Source organism: Cervus canadensis, chromosome 6 (assembly GCF_019320065.1).
Source record: "Cervus canadensis isolate Bull #8, Minnesota chromosome 6, ASM1932006v1, whole genome shotgun sequence".
NCBI lineage: Eukaryota > Metazoa > Chordata > Mammalia > Artiodactyla > Cervidae > Cervus > Cervus canadensis.
The window spans coordinates 47,127,591-47,144,145 of NC_057391.1; the positions used below are offsets into that span (position 1 = coordinate 47,127,591).

Below are 16,555 nucleotides of genomic sequence, written 5' to 3' on the forward strand. Positions count from 1 at the left end.
TCACAGACTGCTCTGGTCAGGGACAGAGGGAAGGGGCCCTGTAACTCAGGCTCCCAACAGGACCATCAGAAGGAAGCTCATTCTCCAGAGAAATCAGAGACTGTCACCTAGAGAAGGCGGAGGCTGGTCAGACAAAAGGAGATGTCTACTTTATCTCATTAATTCTTGGACCCGAAGGCAGGACCACACATTTACTCTTACTGCATATTTATATTATTTTTATTATTGTTTTTTTGACTGTGGGGCATTTGGGATCCTAGTTCCCCAACCAGGGATTAAACTCATGCCCCTGCAGTGGAAGCTCAGAGTCTTAACCACTGAACCACCTGGGAAGTCCCACTACATGTAGGAGGGAGGGCTGTGTTGGGTTAGCTGGGGCACATGGGCTCTTCTGTTGCTGTGAGCTGATCAGTAGTTGTGGCTTGAGGGCTTAGTTCCCCCTCGGTATGTGGGATCTTAGTTTCCCAACCTGGGATCAAACCCACATCCCCTGCATAGGAAGATGGATTTTTAACCAGTGCATCTCCAGAGAAGTCCCCCCACTACATTTTTTAATGGAAGCTATTATTTCTTTGAATGTTTTTTTAAATGACATATTTATTGAGGTCTAATTCACTCTTAAAGTTTACAATTCAGGGCACTTCCGTGGCAGTCCAGTGGTTAGGACTCTGTGCTTCCACCACAGTGGGCACAGGTTTCATCCCTGATTGGGGAACTAACTCCTGTTTGCCAAGTGGCACTGCCAAAAAAAAAAAAGTGTAGAATTCAGTGTTTTAATATATTTACTGAGTATCACCACCATCCAATTCCAGAACATTTCATCACCCCAAAAAGAAACCCCATTCCCATTAGCCATCACTCCTCATTCCTTCTCCCCAACAGCCCCTGACAACCACCCTACTCTGGACATTTCATATGAATAGAATAAGAATATTTGTCCTTTCATGTATCAAAATTCTGTTCCTATTTTATGGCTAAACAATGTCCCATTGTACGGATACACCACATTTTGTTTATCCATTCAGCACTGGACAGCCATTTGGGTTTTTGTCCACCTTCTGGCTATTATGACTAATACTGCAATGAATATTCTTGTACAGATTTCTATACAATAGAATCTATACTAAGCAGCTGTAAATATCCATATAACCCAGATATTAGCTAATTTATGTCAATCTTTCTTCACCACTTCATCCCCTAGCAAGCGGAAGGGATTACATGCAAGTTTAAATAGCTATAGACTCAACTCAGCTTTGTTCACCTGTGGTTGACTGTCTTTGATAGGGTGTCCATCTTTGGTCCAATCGGCTATGACCAGGGGCACAAGTTATCTGGGCAAAATATTGTGTGCAGAATTATTTCATTTAAAGAGTTGTGGTCAAAGTACTCACCAAAACTGACATTTCTAGAATAATTCAGAAGGTGACCAAGTCACATAAAGATTCCTGATTGTAAACTTTAGGATAATGAGTGTTCCATATATTTAGTGTTATTTGTTAATTTGCTGATGCTTCAAATAGAAACACTACCATCCAGTCTTATATTTCAGTATGTGTTCATTTATCCAACAGTGCTTACTGAGTGTCACTTGTCCTTTTTCTAGGCATTAGAATACGTTTATATTAAGAGGGATCTTCCCTGATGGTCCAGTGGCTATGCTTTGAATGCTTTGAATGTAGGGGGTCCTGGTTCAATCCCAGGTCAGGGAGCAAGATCACATATGCTGCAACTAAGAGTTCATATGCCATAACTAAAGATCCCCTATGCTGCAACTAAGACCCAGTGTAGTCAAATAAATAAATAAATATTAAAAAAAAGGTATTCAGGACTACGGGAGTGGGGAGGATCACCATGTAAAGAAAGGACTTCTTACTACCAAAAAGCATTTTCAATCTGAGAGTAATGAGCACCCACGAGGTTTTATTCAAGGAGTCAAGCCACCTACAGCTACCTACAACTGGCAGGAGAAAACTAGCAAAAGGAGGTGTTACAAAAATATCTGAGAAAGGCAGCAGGAAAAGTGAGACAAAGGGAGAGGAATTTTTTTTCAGGCTGAACCACCTGTGTTTTTCACACTGATGCTATAACGGAAACTTCTCCTTTTTCATTCTCCCTTCCTCCCCTCTACATGTTTGCAGGGCTGTGAGATGCAGAGCTAAGTGAATCTGTGCAGAAGGCTCTGACACACGAATTCCTCCCCCAGAAGCTTGAGGGATGTAATAGGTTGTAGTAGGAAATGCATTAAACCTGGCATCAAAGAATGTATGGGTGCTCAGCCTTCCTCTGCCAGCTGTATGACCTTGACCAAACTTCTCTGAGGTTTATTAACAGGTTCCCTATTTGTGAGATGGAAATAGTAATCTCTTACTCATTAGATTGTGGTCATAATAAATGCGACAAACAATTTTAAAGTGTCCAGCACATAGCAGATGTTCAATTAAAATGACCAACTTTGCTCTTTTTTAAATCTAAGAATGAGGATAATAATAGTAACAGTAATACAGGGGAATTATGAGGGCTAAGTATTTTAGACAGTGTTTTGTAAATTACGAAGTCCTACACATGTAATCAGGTCATCATTCTTTAAGAAATTTGACAGTTGGGGTGGTAGTTATGGGGTGTTAGTTTTTCTTTGTTGCTTCTTTAAAATCTACCTTATTGCTCCATCTAGTAATAGATTTTACAGCTCTATAATTTCTATAGTTTAGAAAAAGAGCCAAAATGAGGTTGAGCTGAAATGATTTCTTGAGTCTTGAGCCAGAGAAATTTATACTGTCTGGCTTTCAGAATGCCTGTTTAAGACAGGTCTGCCATAAAATTTATTTTTCACAGTGTTCAGAAATAACAGTAAATGAGATAATGTTCAAAAGTCACTTTCCATAGAGCAAGTGCTCAATGAATGACTAACACAGTTGATCCCCCAAATTTTTGCCTTCCATTTAGAATTTTACCCCAGACACAGACCCTTTAGAAAGACTAGGTTTTTAAAAGTTCATTAGTGTCCAGTGGTAAAGAATCTACTGCCAATGCAGGGGACACAAGTTCAATCCCTGGTCCAGGAAGATGACACATGCCTCAGGACAACTAGGCCCATATGCTGCCAACTAGAGAAAACCCACGCAGAGCAACAAAGATCCAGTGCAGCCAAAAATAAATAAATGTTTTTTGAAAAAAGAAAGATGATTTTAAAAGTACATTAATTAAAGTTAATTCATTTCACTTTTCATTCATCAAAGACCCTAGCCCATCTGGAACTATTCATTGGAATTTCTTAACTAGTCTATAGCAGGAAGCTGCCCTACAAGGAGCTGTTATAATGGGAGACAATATAAGAAAGCCGAAAAAGTTAGTAAATCCACACATCTTCTCATAATTAGCATCTGACTTCTCTCAGACATTTTGAGGTATCTGGGGAAATGTGACAATGCCTTCAAGTAGATCAAAGTCTGGAGTATATCCAGGTATATGTAATGGGATAATACTCTGAAATAAGCTAATTTACTAACTGTGTCATTTGCATATCCTTACATTTCACCTGTCCCCTCTTCTACAGAAGTATCCATTGGCCAAAGAGGGAACTGGGACAGTGATAGCAAGGATGCCAAGAGAAAGCAGTCCACATTGAGTTTTGAGACCCAGAATAGCTATCTCGAACACCCAGACAACTCTCAAAAACCAGGCTTTGTTATGAGAAAGAGTTTTCTAAATTTAACTCTTAGTAGGAGCATGGGCCATGGACTTGGTCATAAAGCAAACTGGCCTCCATGGCACAGAAAGAATATGCCTTCTACCATCTGGCCTGGAGTGAGGAAGATGAGGCTGAGTGGGGACCCGGTCCGGATAGGAAGCAGATACAGGAAGCGCAGCGCTCTCTTTCATCCCAGGGTTGGGGGGTGGTGTGAGGAGGAAAGGGGACAGCTAACAAACATGCCATCCCTTTTCTCCCTCTTGGGGTGAAACCTAGAGGTGGAAAACTGGCCCAAATGCCCACATGTGTTTGAGGAAGCTGAGAACACTGTGGTGATAGCAGACGAGACTGAGGTCTGTGAACTGAAAAAAAAAACCCACAACCTAAAATTTATGTTTTTAAGTGTTGATTTATTTACTTATTTTTGGTGTGCTGGATCTTCATGCTGCATGGGCTTTTCTCTAGCTGTGGTGAGCCAGCTTCTCATCACAGTGGCTTCTCTCGTTGTGGAGCACGGGCTCTAGGACATGCGGGCTTCAGTGGGTGTAACACAGGCGCTCAGGACTTGAGCTTCCCCGGCTCTAGAGCACAGGCTCAGTAGTTGTGGCACAGAGCTTAGCTGCCTCACAGCACATGGGACCTTCCTGCATCAGGGGCTGAGCCGTGTCCCCTGCACTGGCAGGAGAAATACCACTCAGCCACCAGGAAGCCCAAGAGTTACGTTTTACTTGGTGGACAAAACTGAGGACTTAAGCCTGGGACATAACATCTCAGATAACTGAGAGACTGTTCCAAAGAGGCAAGGAGGGGAGCCAGGATATATAGGAGTTTTTGACCAGGTAATCAGAACATCAAAACATTACTGTAAGTTAAGGAAAACCAGGTATCTCAAAGGAATTTAGCACTTTTCTATGTATGGGAAGACACAGAGCCTGGGCTTTTTGAAACCTTTCCTTTGCTGTGCACCTCAGCTCTCTGCAGCCAGGATTCTGTTCGTATCCAGACTCTCCTCGGGGTGCACTGACAAGGACACCCCCAGTGGCCGACTGCTAGACGGGGCTGGGGGGCGGGGGGATCGTGCCTCCTTCCCGAGTCCCGTCAGGGCTCTCCTTCTGGGTGGATGCAATGTAAAGGTTTGGTGGCTGCAACATTCTGACATGGCAGGCAATATTTTTCATTCACAGGTTCTTCCATAAGAAACTCATCATGTGGCCCTGTCCAACATGGTTTGGGAAGCAACAGAGCAGCTGTTGGACAGCTCCTGGCTAGATGCTAGAGTGCTCAGCTGAGGGAACTGCTGGGAGACCTGCCGCGGGGGGCAGGGACATAGGGACTGCTCTGTCCAGACTTCTGGGCAGATACAAGCATCAGCCTGATGTGGGACACACCCAAACAATCTTAGCTAATAGAGGTGGTGTTGGCTTATCAGCAAGCACAAGCCCGGAAGTTCCAAACGTCGATGCAAATACTCAATCGACGATCTATGAAAGAAACAGAAGAAAAGAGTTTCATTCAGCCTGACTGAGGACTACAGCCCAGGAGTGCAGGCTCTACCTAGAAAGACAGCCCTCTGGAGAAGCATGGTTTTCTGTAGAGCTTTATATCTTGTCAGAATGAAGAACATCAACGATGGTAGAGGTATTAACATATTCTTTAAAGGTTTCAAATGAAACAGATTAGCACATATACAGCAAGTCAGTGTGATCTCGATACCTGGGAAAGGAATCTTGTCTTTGAAGGAGTACTAGCCTGGACACTGTCTGGGGGGCATTCATCCTTACCTTCACAGTGGACATACTTTAGTTCCAGATCACGCATTCTTCTCTGAATGGCTAAAGCAGATGTAGAATGCATTATAAAAAGGCTATAAGACAGGCCATTCTCAATACCCGAATTCAATGGTAAACATTTCTTCCATCACAAAGATCTTCATGGCACTGGAGGAGAAGCATACCTGAATTCAAGCCAGACCATGTGTAAACCAGAATGAATTCCCCATACCTCACTGGGTGAACATTTCTTCCATCGCAAAGATCCTCATGGCACTGCAGAAGCACATCCAAATTCAAGCCAAACCATGTATAATCCAGAATGAATTCCCCATATCTTCAATGCGTGAACACTTCTTCCTTCACAAAGATCTTCATGGCACTGGAGGAAAAACACACGTATGATGGGGCAGAGCACGTAATGATCCCAGGTGCAATTTACTCCTTACGCATTACGTCAGCGTGGCACCATTTGGGAAGACAGAAGCCTGCCTAGGATATATATTTCATGCACAGAATTTACTACAGAGAACTGGTCATCCATGGTATGGAAACTGAGAGGCCAAAATAGGGAACAATGAGGCAATCAGAGATGATAAAGCATGAAAAATAAAAAAGCTACTATTTAGCCAGAAGGCCAACACATTAGTAGCTAGATGGGTATGGAATGCCCGAATTGTATAAAAATAAGAAGATATAGGTGAATTCTTCCCCTGGGTAGCTGCCTGGCTTCCTGCTTATTTCCATCAGGCCTTTGCATCTGAGCAAGGCCTTCCCTGGCCATCCTCTTTTAACTGGCATCTCCCTTCCTGGAACTCCCTATTCCCAGCCGCTGCTTTATTTCCCTCCAAAGTGCTCACCATCAACCGACCAGCTTGGCATTCACTTGCCTGTTGTTTTTTTTCTCCCCAGCCTCACCACACACTAGGCTTGAAACTTTATAAGGGCAGAATTTTTGGTCTGTCGCATCCACTGCCACATCCCAGCAAGTGCAGAGTTGGCCCTGAGTCACCATTAAGGTTACAGCTTGTCTACAGGAGTCATGTGTCCTCACCTGCAAAGCCTACTTCTAATTTCTCTGGTTTCCTGTTCTAGAAAATGAGCGCTGAGCTCAAGGATCTCCAAGGGCTCCTCCACAGAGGCATTCCTTGGTTCTGGGTTCTTCCGATTGGAACACATTCCCTACGTGTGGAATCTAAAAAATAAAACAAACATGACTATAACAAAGCAGAAACAGACTTACAGATATAGAGAACAAACTAAGCAGTTACTAGTGGTGAGAGAGACCAGGGAATTCCCTGGTGGTCCAGCGGTTATGGCTCCATGCTTTCACTACTGAAGGCCCAGGTTCAATCCCTGGTCAAGGAACTAAGATGGGCTTCCCTGATAGCTCAATTGGTAAAGAATCCGCCTATAATGCAGGAATGTTCGATTCCTGGGTTGGGAAGATCTGCTGGACAAGGGATAGGCTACCCACTTCAGTATTCTTAGGCTTCCCTTGTGGCTCAGCTGGTAAAGAATCCACCTGCAATGCAGGAGACCTGGGTTCGACCCCTGGCTTGGGAAGATTCCCTGGAAAAGGGAAAGGCTGCCCACTCCAGTATTCTGGCCTAGAGAATTCCATGGACTGTATAGTCCATGGGGTTGCAAAGAGTCAGACATGACTGAGCAAGTTTCACTTTCATTTTCAGTGGGGAAAGGGGAAGGGCAAGATAGGGGTAGGGAATTAAGAGGTACAAACTACTATGTACAAAATAAATAAGCTACAGGGATATATTGGACAGCAAGGGAATACAGCCAATGTTTTATAATAAACATAAATGGAGTATAATCTTGAAACATTTTGAAACACTATGTGTACACTTGAAACTAATATTGTAAATAAACTATAGTGAAAGTGAAGTCGCTCAGTTGTGTCCGACTCCTTGCGACCCCATGGACTGTAGCCTACCAGGCTCCTCCGTCCACGGGGTTTTCCAGGCAAGAGTACTGGAGTGGGTTGCCATATACTACAATTTAAAAACAAAGTTTTCCAAAAGTTATTCTATTAGAAAAGACCATGATGCTAGGAAAGACTGAAGGCTAAAGGAGAAGAAGGCAGCTGAGGATGAGATGGTTGGATAGCATTACTGGCTCCATGGGCATGAGTGTGGGCAAACTCCAGGAGATAATGGAGGATGGAGGAGCCTGGCCTGTTGTAGTCCACAAGGTGGCAGGGTCAGACACAATTTATCAACTTATCGGCAACAAGAAGTTTCTATTCCTTCCACATGGAGGCAGCAAAGGACAGTGAAGGGCTGGCCAGGTGGTAAGCTCTGTCTAGGATGCCAGCAAGTGATGAGACAGCAAACATTTTCATCCCCTTCCATCCCGCTCCCCTAGGGCCTCCGGAGTCTCAGAAAGGAGTCAGAGCTTAGCTTTCTTTGTGTCCCCATCCTATCACCAAGGAAACTGGGTCACAAGTTTAAAAATTAGACCAAGCATGACAATTAGGGATAAAAACAGACCAGAGCCCCCTAAAGCAATCAGACGAGCCTGAGATAAGCTAATAACAATCTTTGAGAAGTGAATTTAGCCACAAATTTCTAGACATCTGGGCAGGGCTGGGCTTAGGATGAGGTAAGTGAGCCCTCATCTCACTCACCAAATGTAAGGAGAAGAGCAGCCCAAAGATAATAGTACTTTTGTGCAATATTTCTAAAAATAAAAATTAACCAAAAACAACAAAAACACCATGATGCACAAACGTAAAATATTTAAATAAAACTACATAAAACATGTATATGGGGCACATAATTTTCTTTCTGCCTTGGTTCCAAAATAGCTTCAGACAGCATGGTTTGAGAGGGCTTGAAATTTTGTTCATTGTGCATTTTTTGGCATTATTTTTGACTTTTAAAAAATATTGCATTAACATACTATTTATCTTAATTACAGAGATTTTGGTTTCCCTTTATATTTTCCACTTTGGCTCACCCTAATTCCAGGCCTGCCAGGGGCTTCCCAGATAGTGCTAGTGGTAAGAACTAGCCTGCCATGCAGGAGATGTAAAGAGATGCAGGTTCCATCACTGGGTCAGGAAGATCCCCCTGGAGAAGGAAATGGCAACCCACTCCAGTATTCTTGCCTGGGAAATCTCATGGACAGAGGAGCCTGGAGGACTACAGTCCTCGGGGTCACAAAGAGTTGCAAACGACTAGAGCGACTTAGCATGCATGCAGGTAAGCGAGGCCTGCCAGGGCTGTCTCCCTAGGGGGCATCAGAGTCACTCAAGCCTCCTGGCTGGCAACTCTTGCAGCGCATCCTCCATGCCTGGGATGTCCTGGTGAGGACCTGTCAGAGGCGCAGCACCCAGACGGCAGCCCTGTCCGTTGGCTCACATGCCTTGCCTCTTCCCCTAGAGTCCAGCATCAGCCTCTGGATCCTTCTTGACTCAGTCCAGGCAGCAGTATCTACTGATCAGAATGGCCAGATGAGACAAAACCTTAAAAGGACCTGGGAAATCATCTCTATCAGGGACAACTGACATAACGTTGTAAAGATGAGGCTGGAGGAAAGTTCCAGATCCAAAGCTCATTTCAGGCTGACCAATGAAGGTACAGAGTTGTGGACAGAGATGTCAGTTGAAAAGATGAGGAAATTATTGCTGTAGATCAGGGCTGTCTGATAAAACTTTCTGTGACAATATAAATATTCTATATCTGCACAGGACAATACTACAGCCACTAACAACAGGCGGTTACTGAGCATGTAAAACAGGGCAAGTGCAATTGAACAACTGAGTTTTTAAATTTATTTAATTTGGACTAATTTACACTTAAATTTGGGCTTCCCTTGTGGCTCAGCAGTAAACAATCCACCTGCCAATGCAGGACACTTGGGTTCAATTCCTGGGTCAGGAAGATCCCCTGGAGAAGAAAATGGCAACTCACTCCAGCATTCTTGCTTGGGAAATCCCATGGACAGAGGAGCCTGGTGGGCTACAGTCCATGGGGTCACAAAAGAGTTGCACACAACTTAGCAACTAAACCACAACACATTTAAATTTAAATGGTTGACGTGACTAATGGCTATTGTATTACAGCGCAGTTCTAGAGCAGCGATCCTCAAACTTCACTTGCTTTGGATCTTCTGCAGGACTTTACTTAAAGTAGACTGCTGAGTCCATCTTAGAGTTTCTGATGCAGTAGGAGGTCTGGGGTGGGGCGCCGGAGGTTACATTTCTAACAACTTCCCAGGTGATGCCAGGTGATGCTGCTAGTCTGGAGACACATTGAGACCACAGACCCAGAGAGAATTATGATTCCAATAAGCTATGGGATTATTAAACCAATCACATTATGTTGTGGGTGTTGGCTTGCACATGTGCGTGCTAACTCGCTTCAGTTCAGTCACTCAGTCATGTCCGACTCTTTGCAACCCTATGGACTGCAGCACGCCAGGCCTCCCTGTCCATCACCAATTCTCGGAGTTTACCCAAACTCATGTCCAATAATGGAGAAGGCAATGGCAACCCACTCCAGTACTCTTGCCTGGAAAATCCCATGGATGCAGGAGCCTGGTAGGCTGCAGTCCATGGGGTCGCGAAGAGTCGGACACGACTGAGCAACTTCACTTTCACTTTTCACTTTCATGCATTGGAGAAGGAAACGGCAACCCACTCCAGTGTTCTTACCTGGAGAATCCCAGGGACGTCAGAGCCTGGTGGGCTGCCGTCTATGGGGTCACACAGAGTCAGACACAACTGAAGCGACTTAGCAGCAGCAGCATGTCCAATAAGTCAGTGATGCCATCCAACCATCTCATCCCCCGTTGTCCCCTTCTCCTCCTGCCTTCAATCTTTCCCAGCATCAGGGTCTTTTCAAATGAGTCAGTTCTTCGCATCAGATGGCCAAAGTATCGGGAGTTTCAGCTTCAGCATCAGTCCTTCCAATGAATATTCAGGACTGATTTTCTTTAGGATGGACTGGTTGGATCTCTTCGCAGTTCAAGGGACTCAAGAGTCGCTTCAGTCGTGTCCAATTTTTTTCAACCCTATGGACTGTAGCCCGCCAGGCTCCTCTGTCCATGGGATTCTCCAGGCAAGAATACTAGAGTGGGTTGCCATTTCCTCTTCCAGGGGATCTTCCTGATCCAGGAATCAAACCTGTGTCTCTTACATCTCCTGCACTGGCAAGCGGGTTATTTACCACTAGGGCCACCTTGGAAGCCTTGGAGCAAAATGGCAGCCTGGGCTTTGGAGAAAGATAAGACTCAAATCCCTGCTCCTGCTCTAATAAGCTGTATGACCTTCCATAATCACTCCATCACAAATGGAAATAATAGTACATACCTAATAGGGTAATTACAAAGATTAAACACGATAAGGTATATATGTCATTTGAAGTTTTCAAGGTCATTCCCTGCTCTGAAAGATACTAACAAGATTATATATGTGGACAATGCAATTTGTAACATAATTTGTGACATTTCCACAAAATAATTCTGTCAAGATTTCTGAGTGTTGTTAATTATTGTGTAAAACAAATTACCCTAAAATGCAGTGACTTCAAAAAGCACATATTTATTACCTGGTAGTTTCTGTGGGTCAAAAACTCGGATGTGGTTTAGTTGGGTATTTCTGACTCACTGTCTCCCTTGAGACTGTAATAAAACTGCTAGGGCTGAACTCTTACCTGAAGTCTTTATTCAGTGGTTGAGGAATCCATTTTTTTAAAAAATATTCTTGTGGTAACTATACATAAAATTTACTATTTTAATCAGCTTTAAGGGTACTGTTCTGTGTCATTAAATACATTCACATTGCTGTGTGACCATCTCCACCATCCAACTCCAGAACTTTTTCATATTCCCCACCTGAGACTCTGTGCGGATTAGATATTAACTCTGTTTTCCCCACCGCACCCCTCAGCCCCTGGAAACTATGATGCTACTCTCTGTCCCTTGGACTTTGACTTCTCTAGGTGGCACAGTGGTAAAGAATCCGCCTGCCAACGCAAGAGATACAGGAGACACAGTTTCAATCCCTGGGTAGGGAAGATCCCCGAGAAGGAAATGGCAACCCACTCCAGTATTCTTGCTTGGGGAATCCCCATGGACAAAGGAGCCTGGTGGGCTACAGTCCATGGGGTCACAAAGAGTCTGACATGACTGAGCATGTACACAGGTACCTCAAACAAGTGGGATCATAGGATATTAGCCCTTTTGTGACTGGTTTATTGCAGTTAGCAAAATGTCCATGTGGTAGCATGTGTCAGAACTGTCTCCCTTCTTATGGCTGAATAGTATTTCATTGTCTGCAAACACCAGGTTTTACTTATCCATTCAAGTGTCAGTGGACACTTGGGCTGATACAATCTATATACAAACAAGTCTCAAATGCCAACCAGCCATCTGGGCGCAGCCCCGCCTGTTCTGCTTCTCAATTCCCGACTAGAACTCTGGGCTCTGCACCCTCAGCCTCCCCATCTACCTTCACCCTTCCTCACCTGGAGTGTGTCCTTCCCAAGCTCTGATCCATGGGTAAGACCAACTAACTTAAGGATCTGCCCAGCCCTTCCCTACATTTAGAGATTGTCCCTATGCTGATCCTGGGTACTTAACATCTTCACCCTGGTTGTACTGTTTTTTCCTGTCTCAGGCTAGGATATCACTTTCTTTGGAGATTAATCACTGCCCATACAGTCCCCACAGATAATAGGACACTTTGGACCAAACAGGGATCCCCATATATTTCCTGTCTCACCACCAATATTAATCCCCCAGGCCCATTCTTCACCGCTTGATACCCAATGTTGCATAAATTACTTCAGCATTTTGAAAGTGATAAACCAGCTCCTTCTTTTAAATTATTATAATGCCCACTCTACAGATAAGAAAAATGAGGCTCAGTGAGGTTAAGAGACCTGCCCAAGGTCACATAGCAGTAAGAGAAAAACTCCACATAGTTACCACTGAGTTTCCAGGATGTCCTGAGTGGTATGTGATCTTTTTTTTTTTTTCCAGGCTGAAAGCCTACTGGGATGACCACAATTTACAGGGATCTGTCTTTCTTACTCTGCTCTGTACTCACCCAATACAACCCATCCCCAAATGCACAGAGCCACTACCTAGGACAGCTAAAGACAGGAGATGAAATGCCTGTGATACTATAGTCCTGTGGCATCAACTACCCCACCTTCACTGAAACAACCAGAGGAAGATATCTGACCAAGCAAAGGTAGTAAGACTGCCTCTCTTGTGGGCTCTGCTCTCCGAATCTGTGACCCCCATGGACTGGGGCCCACCAGGCTACTCTGTCCATAGAAATTTTCTAGGTAAGAATATTGGAACAGGTTGCCATTTCCTACTCTACAGGACCTTCCCAACCCAGGGATCAAACCTGTATCTCTTCCATCTCCTGCATTGGCAGGTGGATTCTTTATCACTGAGCCACCTAGGAAGCCCTTGGAATTGGAGCATTAATATGCAAAAGGACTCAGATGGCAGAACTGTAAGGTTACACAGAGATGGGGTTGGAGTTAGGTCTGGCAAGTCCAAGTTATGTGGGAAGCAGGGCTGTATCTTGATAGAGGTACGGGAGTGCACTGGTTAGGTATCCAGACTGTGGAAGTAAGCTGCCTGGTTTGGATCATGGCTCCCACTTACCAGCTGCAGGATTTGGGAGAGGTAGCTTCGCCTTTACATGACTCAGTTTTCTCATCTGTAAAATGGGGAAACAAACAGTATTCAACTCCATGCACTGTTGTTATAATGAAATGAATGAATACCCACCAAGGTCGCAATGTGGGCACACCACACACGCTGGGAACGCCCACTGCCATCATTCCAGAGCTGAGATGGCACCCCGAGCTCCGGAGACCCAAGGATGGAGCAGCTCCCTGCGACTTTCCAGGTCCCAGCAGGTCTGCCAGGACTCAGAGCACTTTATTTCAGCCACCAAAATGTTTCCCCAGAAAGCAAGAGATTTCCTACCATATTTTACCTAATTTACCTCCCACGAAAGGGCTTTTAAGAATCATACACCACATTGATTTGGAAGTTTTATTCTTTTTATTGCAAATTTCTGGTAAAGGAAAGTACAAGGAATCTGATTCTCATTTAAACTTTGGTGAAGAGAGGACATGGAGCTTGGGGACTCAACACGTGAGTCACCTGGGGGCCTCTGACACGTGAGGCTGCCTGCATCCCCTTCCAGAGGTTCTGACTTAGTTGGTCTGGGGGAGCAGCCCAGGCACTGGTAGCTTTTCGAAGTGCCCAGGTGATTTCAATCAGCCAGAGGGGAGAATCCCTGCCGAACTCCCGACATAGGGGGACAGAAGCATCACCCAGTCACGTCACCCCTTGACCTTAGTCCTGCCAGTTCCCCTCCTCCCAGATGTGACATGTGCGAATTCCTCCTCCTCAGGGCCCCCAGAGGAGAGAGATGCTTGAGGAGCCGTGGCTGTCTGTGCTGTGGTCTGTGCTTAAGCCAGGAGAACTATATAAACACGGTTACTCGATCACAAAGAGAAACTCACTTTCTGATTGCAAAAGAGCATTAACCTTTTTGTTTTTTCATTGTTAAGTGGAAGCAGTCTTCCTGAATAGAGATGGGGAGATTTGTGACAAAATAAGGACATATATGTTGGATGACATATTCTTTGTATGACTTCTCAGGTACATATTAAAAAAAAATTTTTGTCAAGCCAATGAGGGTAAACTATTATGTACTTTAGCAGCATAATTTATATGGGTAAACAGTAATAGCCAGTTACAGATTTCATTTACAATTTATTCTAAAATAGAAAATGCTTTAATTTTCCTGAGTCCTTGGCAGACAAAAAAAAGTTTTCAAAATTTTCAAAGTATTCCTGTTTCCTTCTTCTTGGGCACCCTCACAGTTTGGAACGGCATGTGTCTCACTGTTAGTTTTTACATATATAGGTGAACAGATACCACTGGTGCCAATTTCCAACGACTAATCAAATATGGCGACTGAAAATAAAACACCCATCATCTACGAAATTGCTCAAAAGGAACATTTCTTGACATCATTATAAATGCAGTATCAATTTGATTTTCTGGACATACAAAAGTATGAATTTCTATTCCATTAATGATACTGAATGATTAACATCTTAACAGTGATAAAATTTTTAAAACATTTAAAAAATACATAGGATCCCATTTTTACATCATAATTCTGATGTACTATTGTGCCTTCTATTTTGTCTGCAAAACTTCTATAGGGTACAGTGCACTGATGTGATAAAACCAAGGCACAAGAATACAGTTACAATAATTGTATATAAACCTTTAGCACTCTGTGCCAATTTTGGAAAAATTTAGAGAGGAGATCAAAAAGCTTGAAAAATTTTCACATCCCATGTGATTAATGAACAATCAATTACATAATAAACAAGCTATTACCACCATTCCATTATTGAATATATGGCTATCACTATATAGGCTGTGGATAATTGAAAAAAGCTTTCAGTATTAAAACCTGGTATAACTAGGTGGTTGATACAGATAATTGTGCCTTGCATTATCTAGATAACTGTCTTAAGTTTCCATTTTAATTTGTAATCTATATGGCAGTTATCAATTTTTAAACTATTTTCACTGCATAAGTGGTAGATTCTTTTCCCAAATGTTAAATCCCCTCCCTCTACAAAAGACAAAAGATTTACAAGAAGAGAACCAATATAAGAAATGCAAAGACAACAATAATAAAATCCAAATATGGACTCAAAGGTTGAATTCTAATCCATCAAAACATTCTCTTAATTTAGAGTGAGGAGCAACACATTCCCAAGATGATTCATTAGTTTCTTAATTTAAAAAAATCACCATGACATTTTCAAGAGTAAAGTCTTGGCTAGAGAGCATCACGAATCAAAGGGAAACTGTTAAGTCTTTTCATTCATAAAATGAAGGGGATAAAAGCCTTTTAAAATCCAGGGAGGGGAGGCTATTTGCTTGAATTTAGGTAAGTGGAATAAAGTGGTAAAAACTGTATGTAATACTTTTAAAGAAGAGTGTTTTCAAGACTCAAGGTAAACATTTAGACCCATGAAAACACATTTCTTGGCACATGCACGCCATGAACGGAACAATCCTGAATGTAGTGACAGCCTGGCTACAGAGGTATCCAGCTTCTGGCCCCACTGGCAAAACCACCTTTGAAGTCCATGTCCCGAGTCCCTTCACATGGGAGCTTCTGGCTTCTGCATCTGTTGGATTTGCTTCTGTAGCTGGTCCTTGTCCAGCTTCATCTTGGCTTCGAGAACTTGCCTGAGGGATCCTATGCTTTCATAGATGGCGGTAAACCCTTTAAGAAAGGGTAAATTTCACAAGAGTTAATATTAAAAAAAAAAACAAAAAACGCTGTATCAAATCCTATAGCAGATAGCACTGCTTGATTTGGGCAAAAATTATCAATAGATTCTCAAAGTACTGGAATAAAAGGTTAATAGGAAACAGGATAGTTACAGGGTTTCACAGTGTCTCCCTACAGATACAAAGGGAAACATGAAATATTACCATAGGGAAATATGACAGACACCACTTTAACCAAGGGTCAAAGCTATCTTCACCAACACTGGGAGGATCCAACATTATGTACCCCCGATGAGAAAACCCCAGGAAGAAGCCCTGGGCTCTGCACACTAACACAGATCACTTCAGCACTGTCTGCACATAAGTGCTCTCTGACCCAAGAAGCTAAATTCTGTGACTCCATTAGTAGGATGCTCATGGTTTTCTTTCTTCACATTGATTTTGGAGGAGGGATTTCAGTACTACCTCATGACATCATTACTGGAAGCAGAGTCCTTCAGTTTCAATCTGCTAAAAAAGATCAAGTCCTGAGCCTCTGGAGTGGGGGCACTGACTCTAAGACCCTAGACTATCAGAGAACTCCTAACCCTAGCGAGTATCAAATAGTGAGAACTCCCACAAAGGAAACCACTTGAACACAAGACCTGACATCACCCAACCACCAGTAGCACCCTGTGCAGGACGCCTCATCCAAACAACAGACAAGACAAAAATACAAACCCAATCATCAGCAGGCAAGATTACCACCTCACTCAGCCCTGCCCATCACAGAGGG

At 43.4% G+C, this 16,555-nt stretch overlaps 1 protein-coding gene across 8 annotated transcripts in view; it reads right to left on the bottom strand.

Moving 5' to 3' along the window:
- Positions 1–13,490: 13,490 nt before the first annotated feature.
- The window catches only part of FAM81A (family with sequence similarity 81 member A), a 79,826-nt gene continuing 76,761 nt past the window's right edge, over positions 13,491–16,555 (bottom strand). For all 8 annotated transcript variants that reach the window (XM_043471811.1, XM_043471813.1, XM_043471808.1 and 5 more), the window contains exon 9: positions 13,491–15,772. In XM_043471811.1, the coding sequence (XP_043327746.1) occupies positions 15,648–15,772 (125 nt within the window). In that variant the 3' untranslated portion in view covers positions 13,491–15,647. The remainder of the gene's footprint in view (positions 15,773–16,555) is intronic.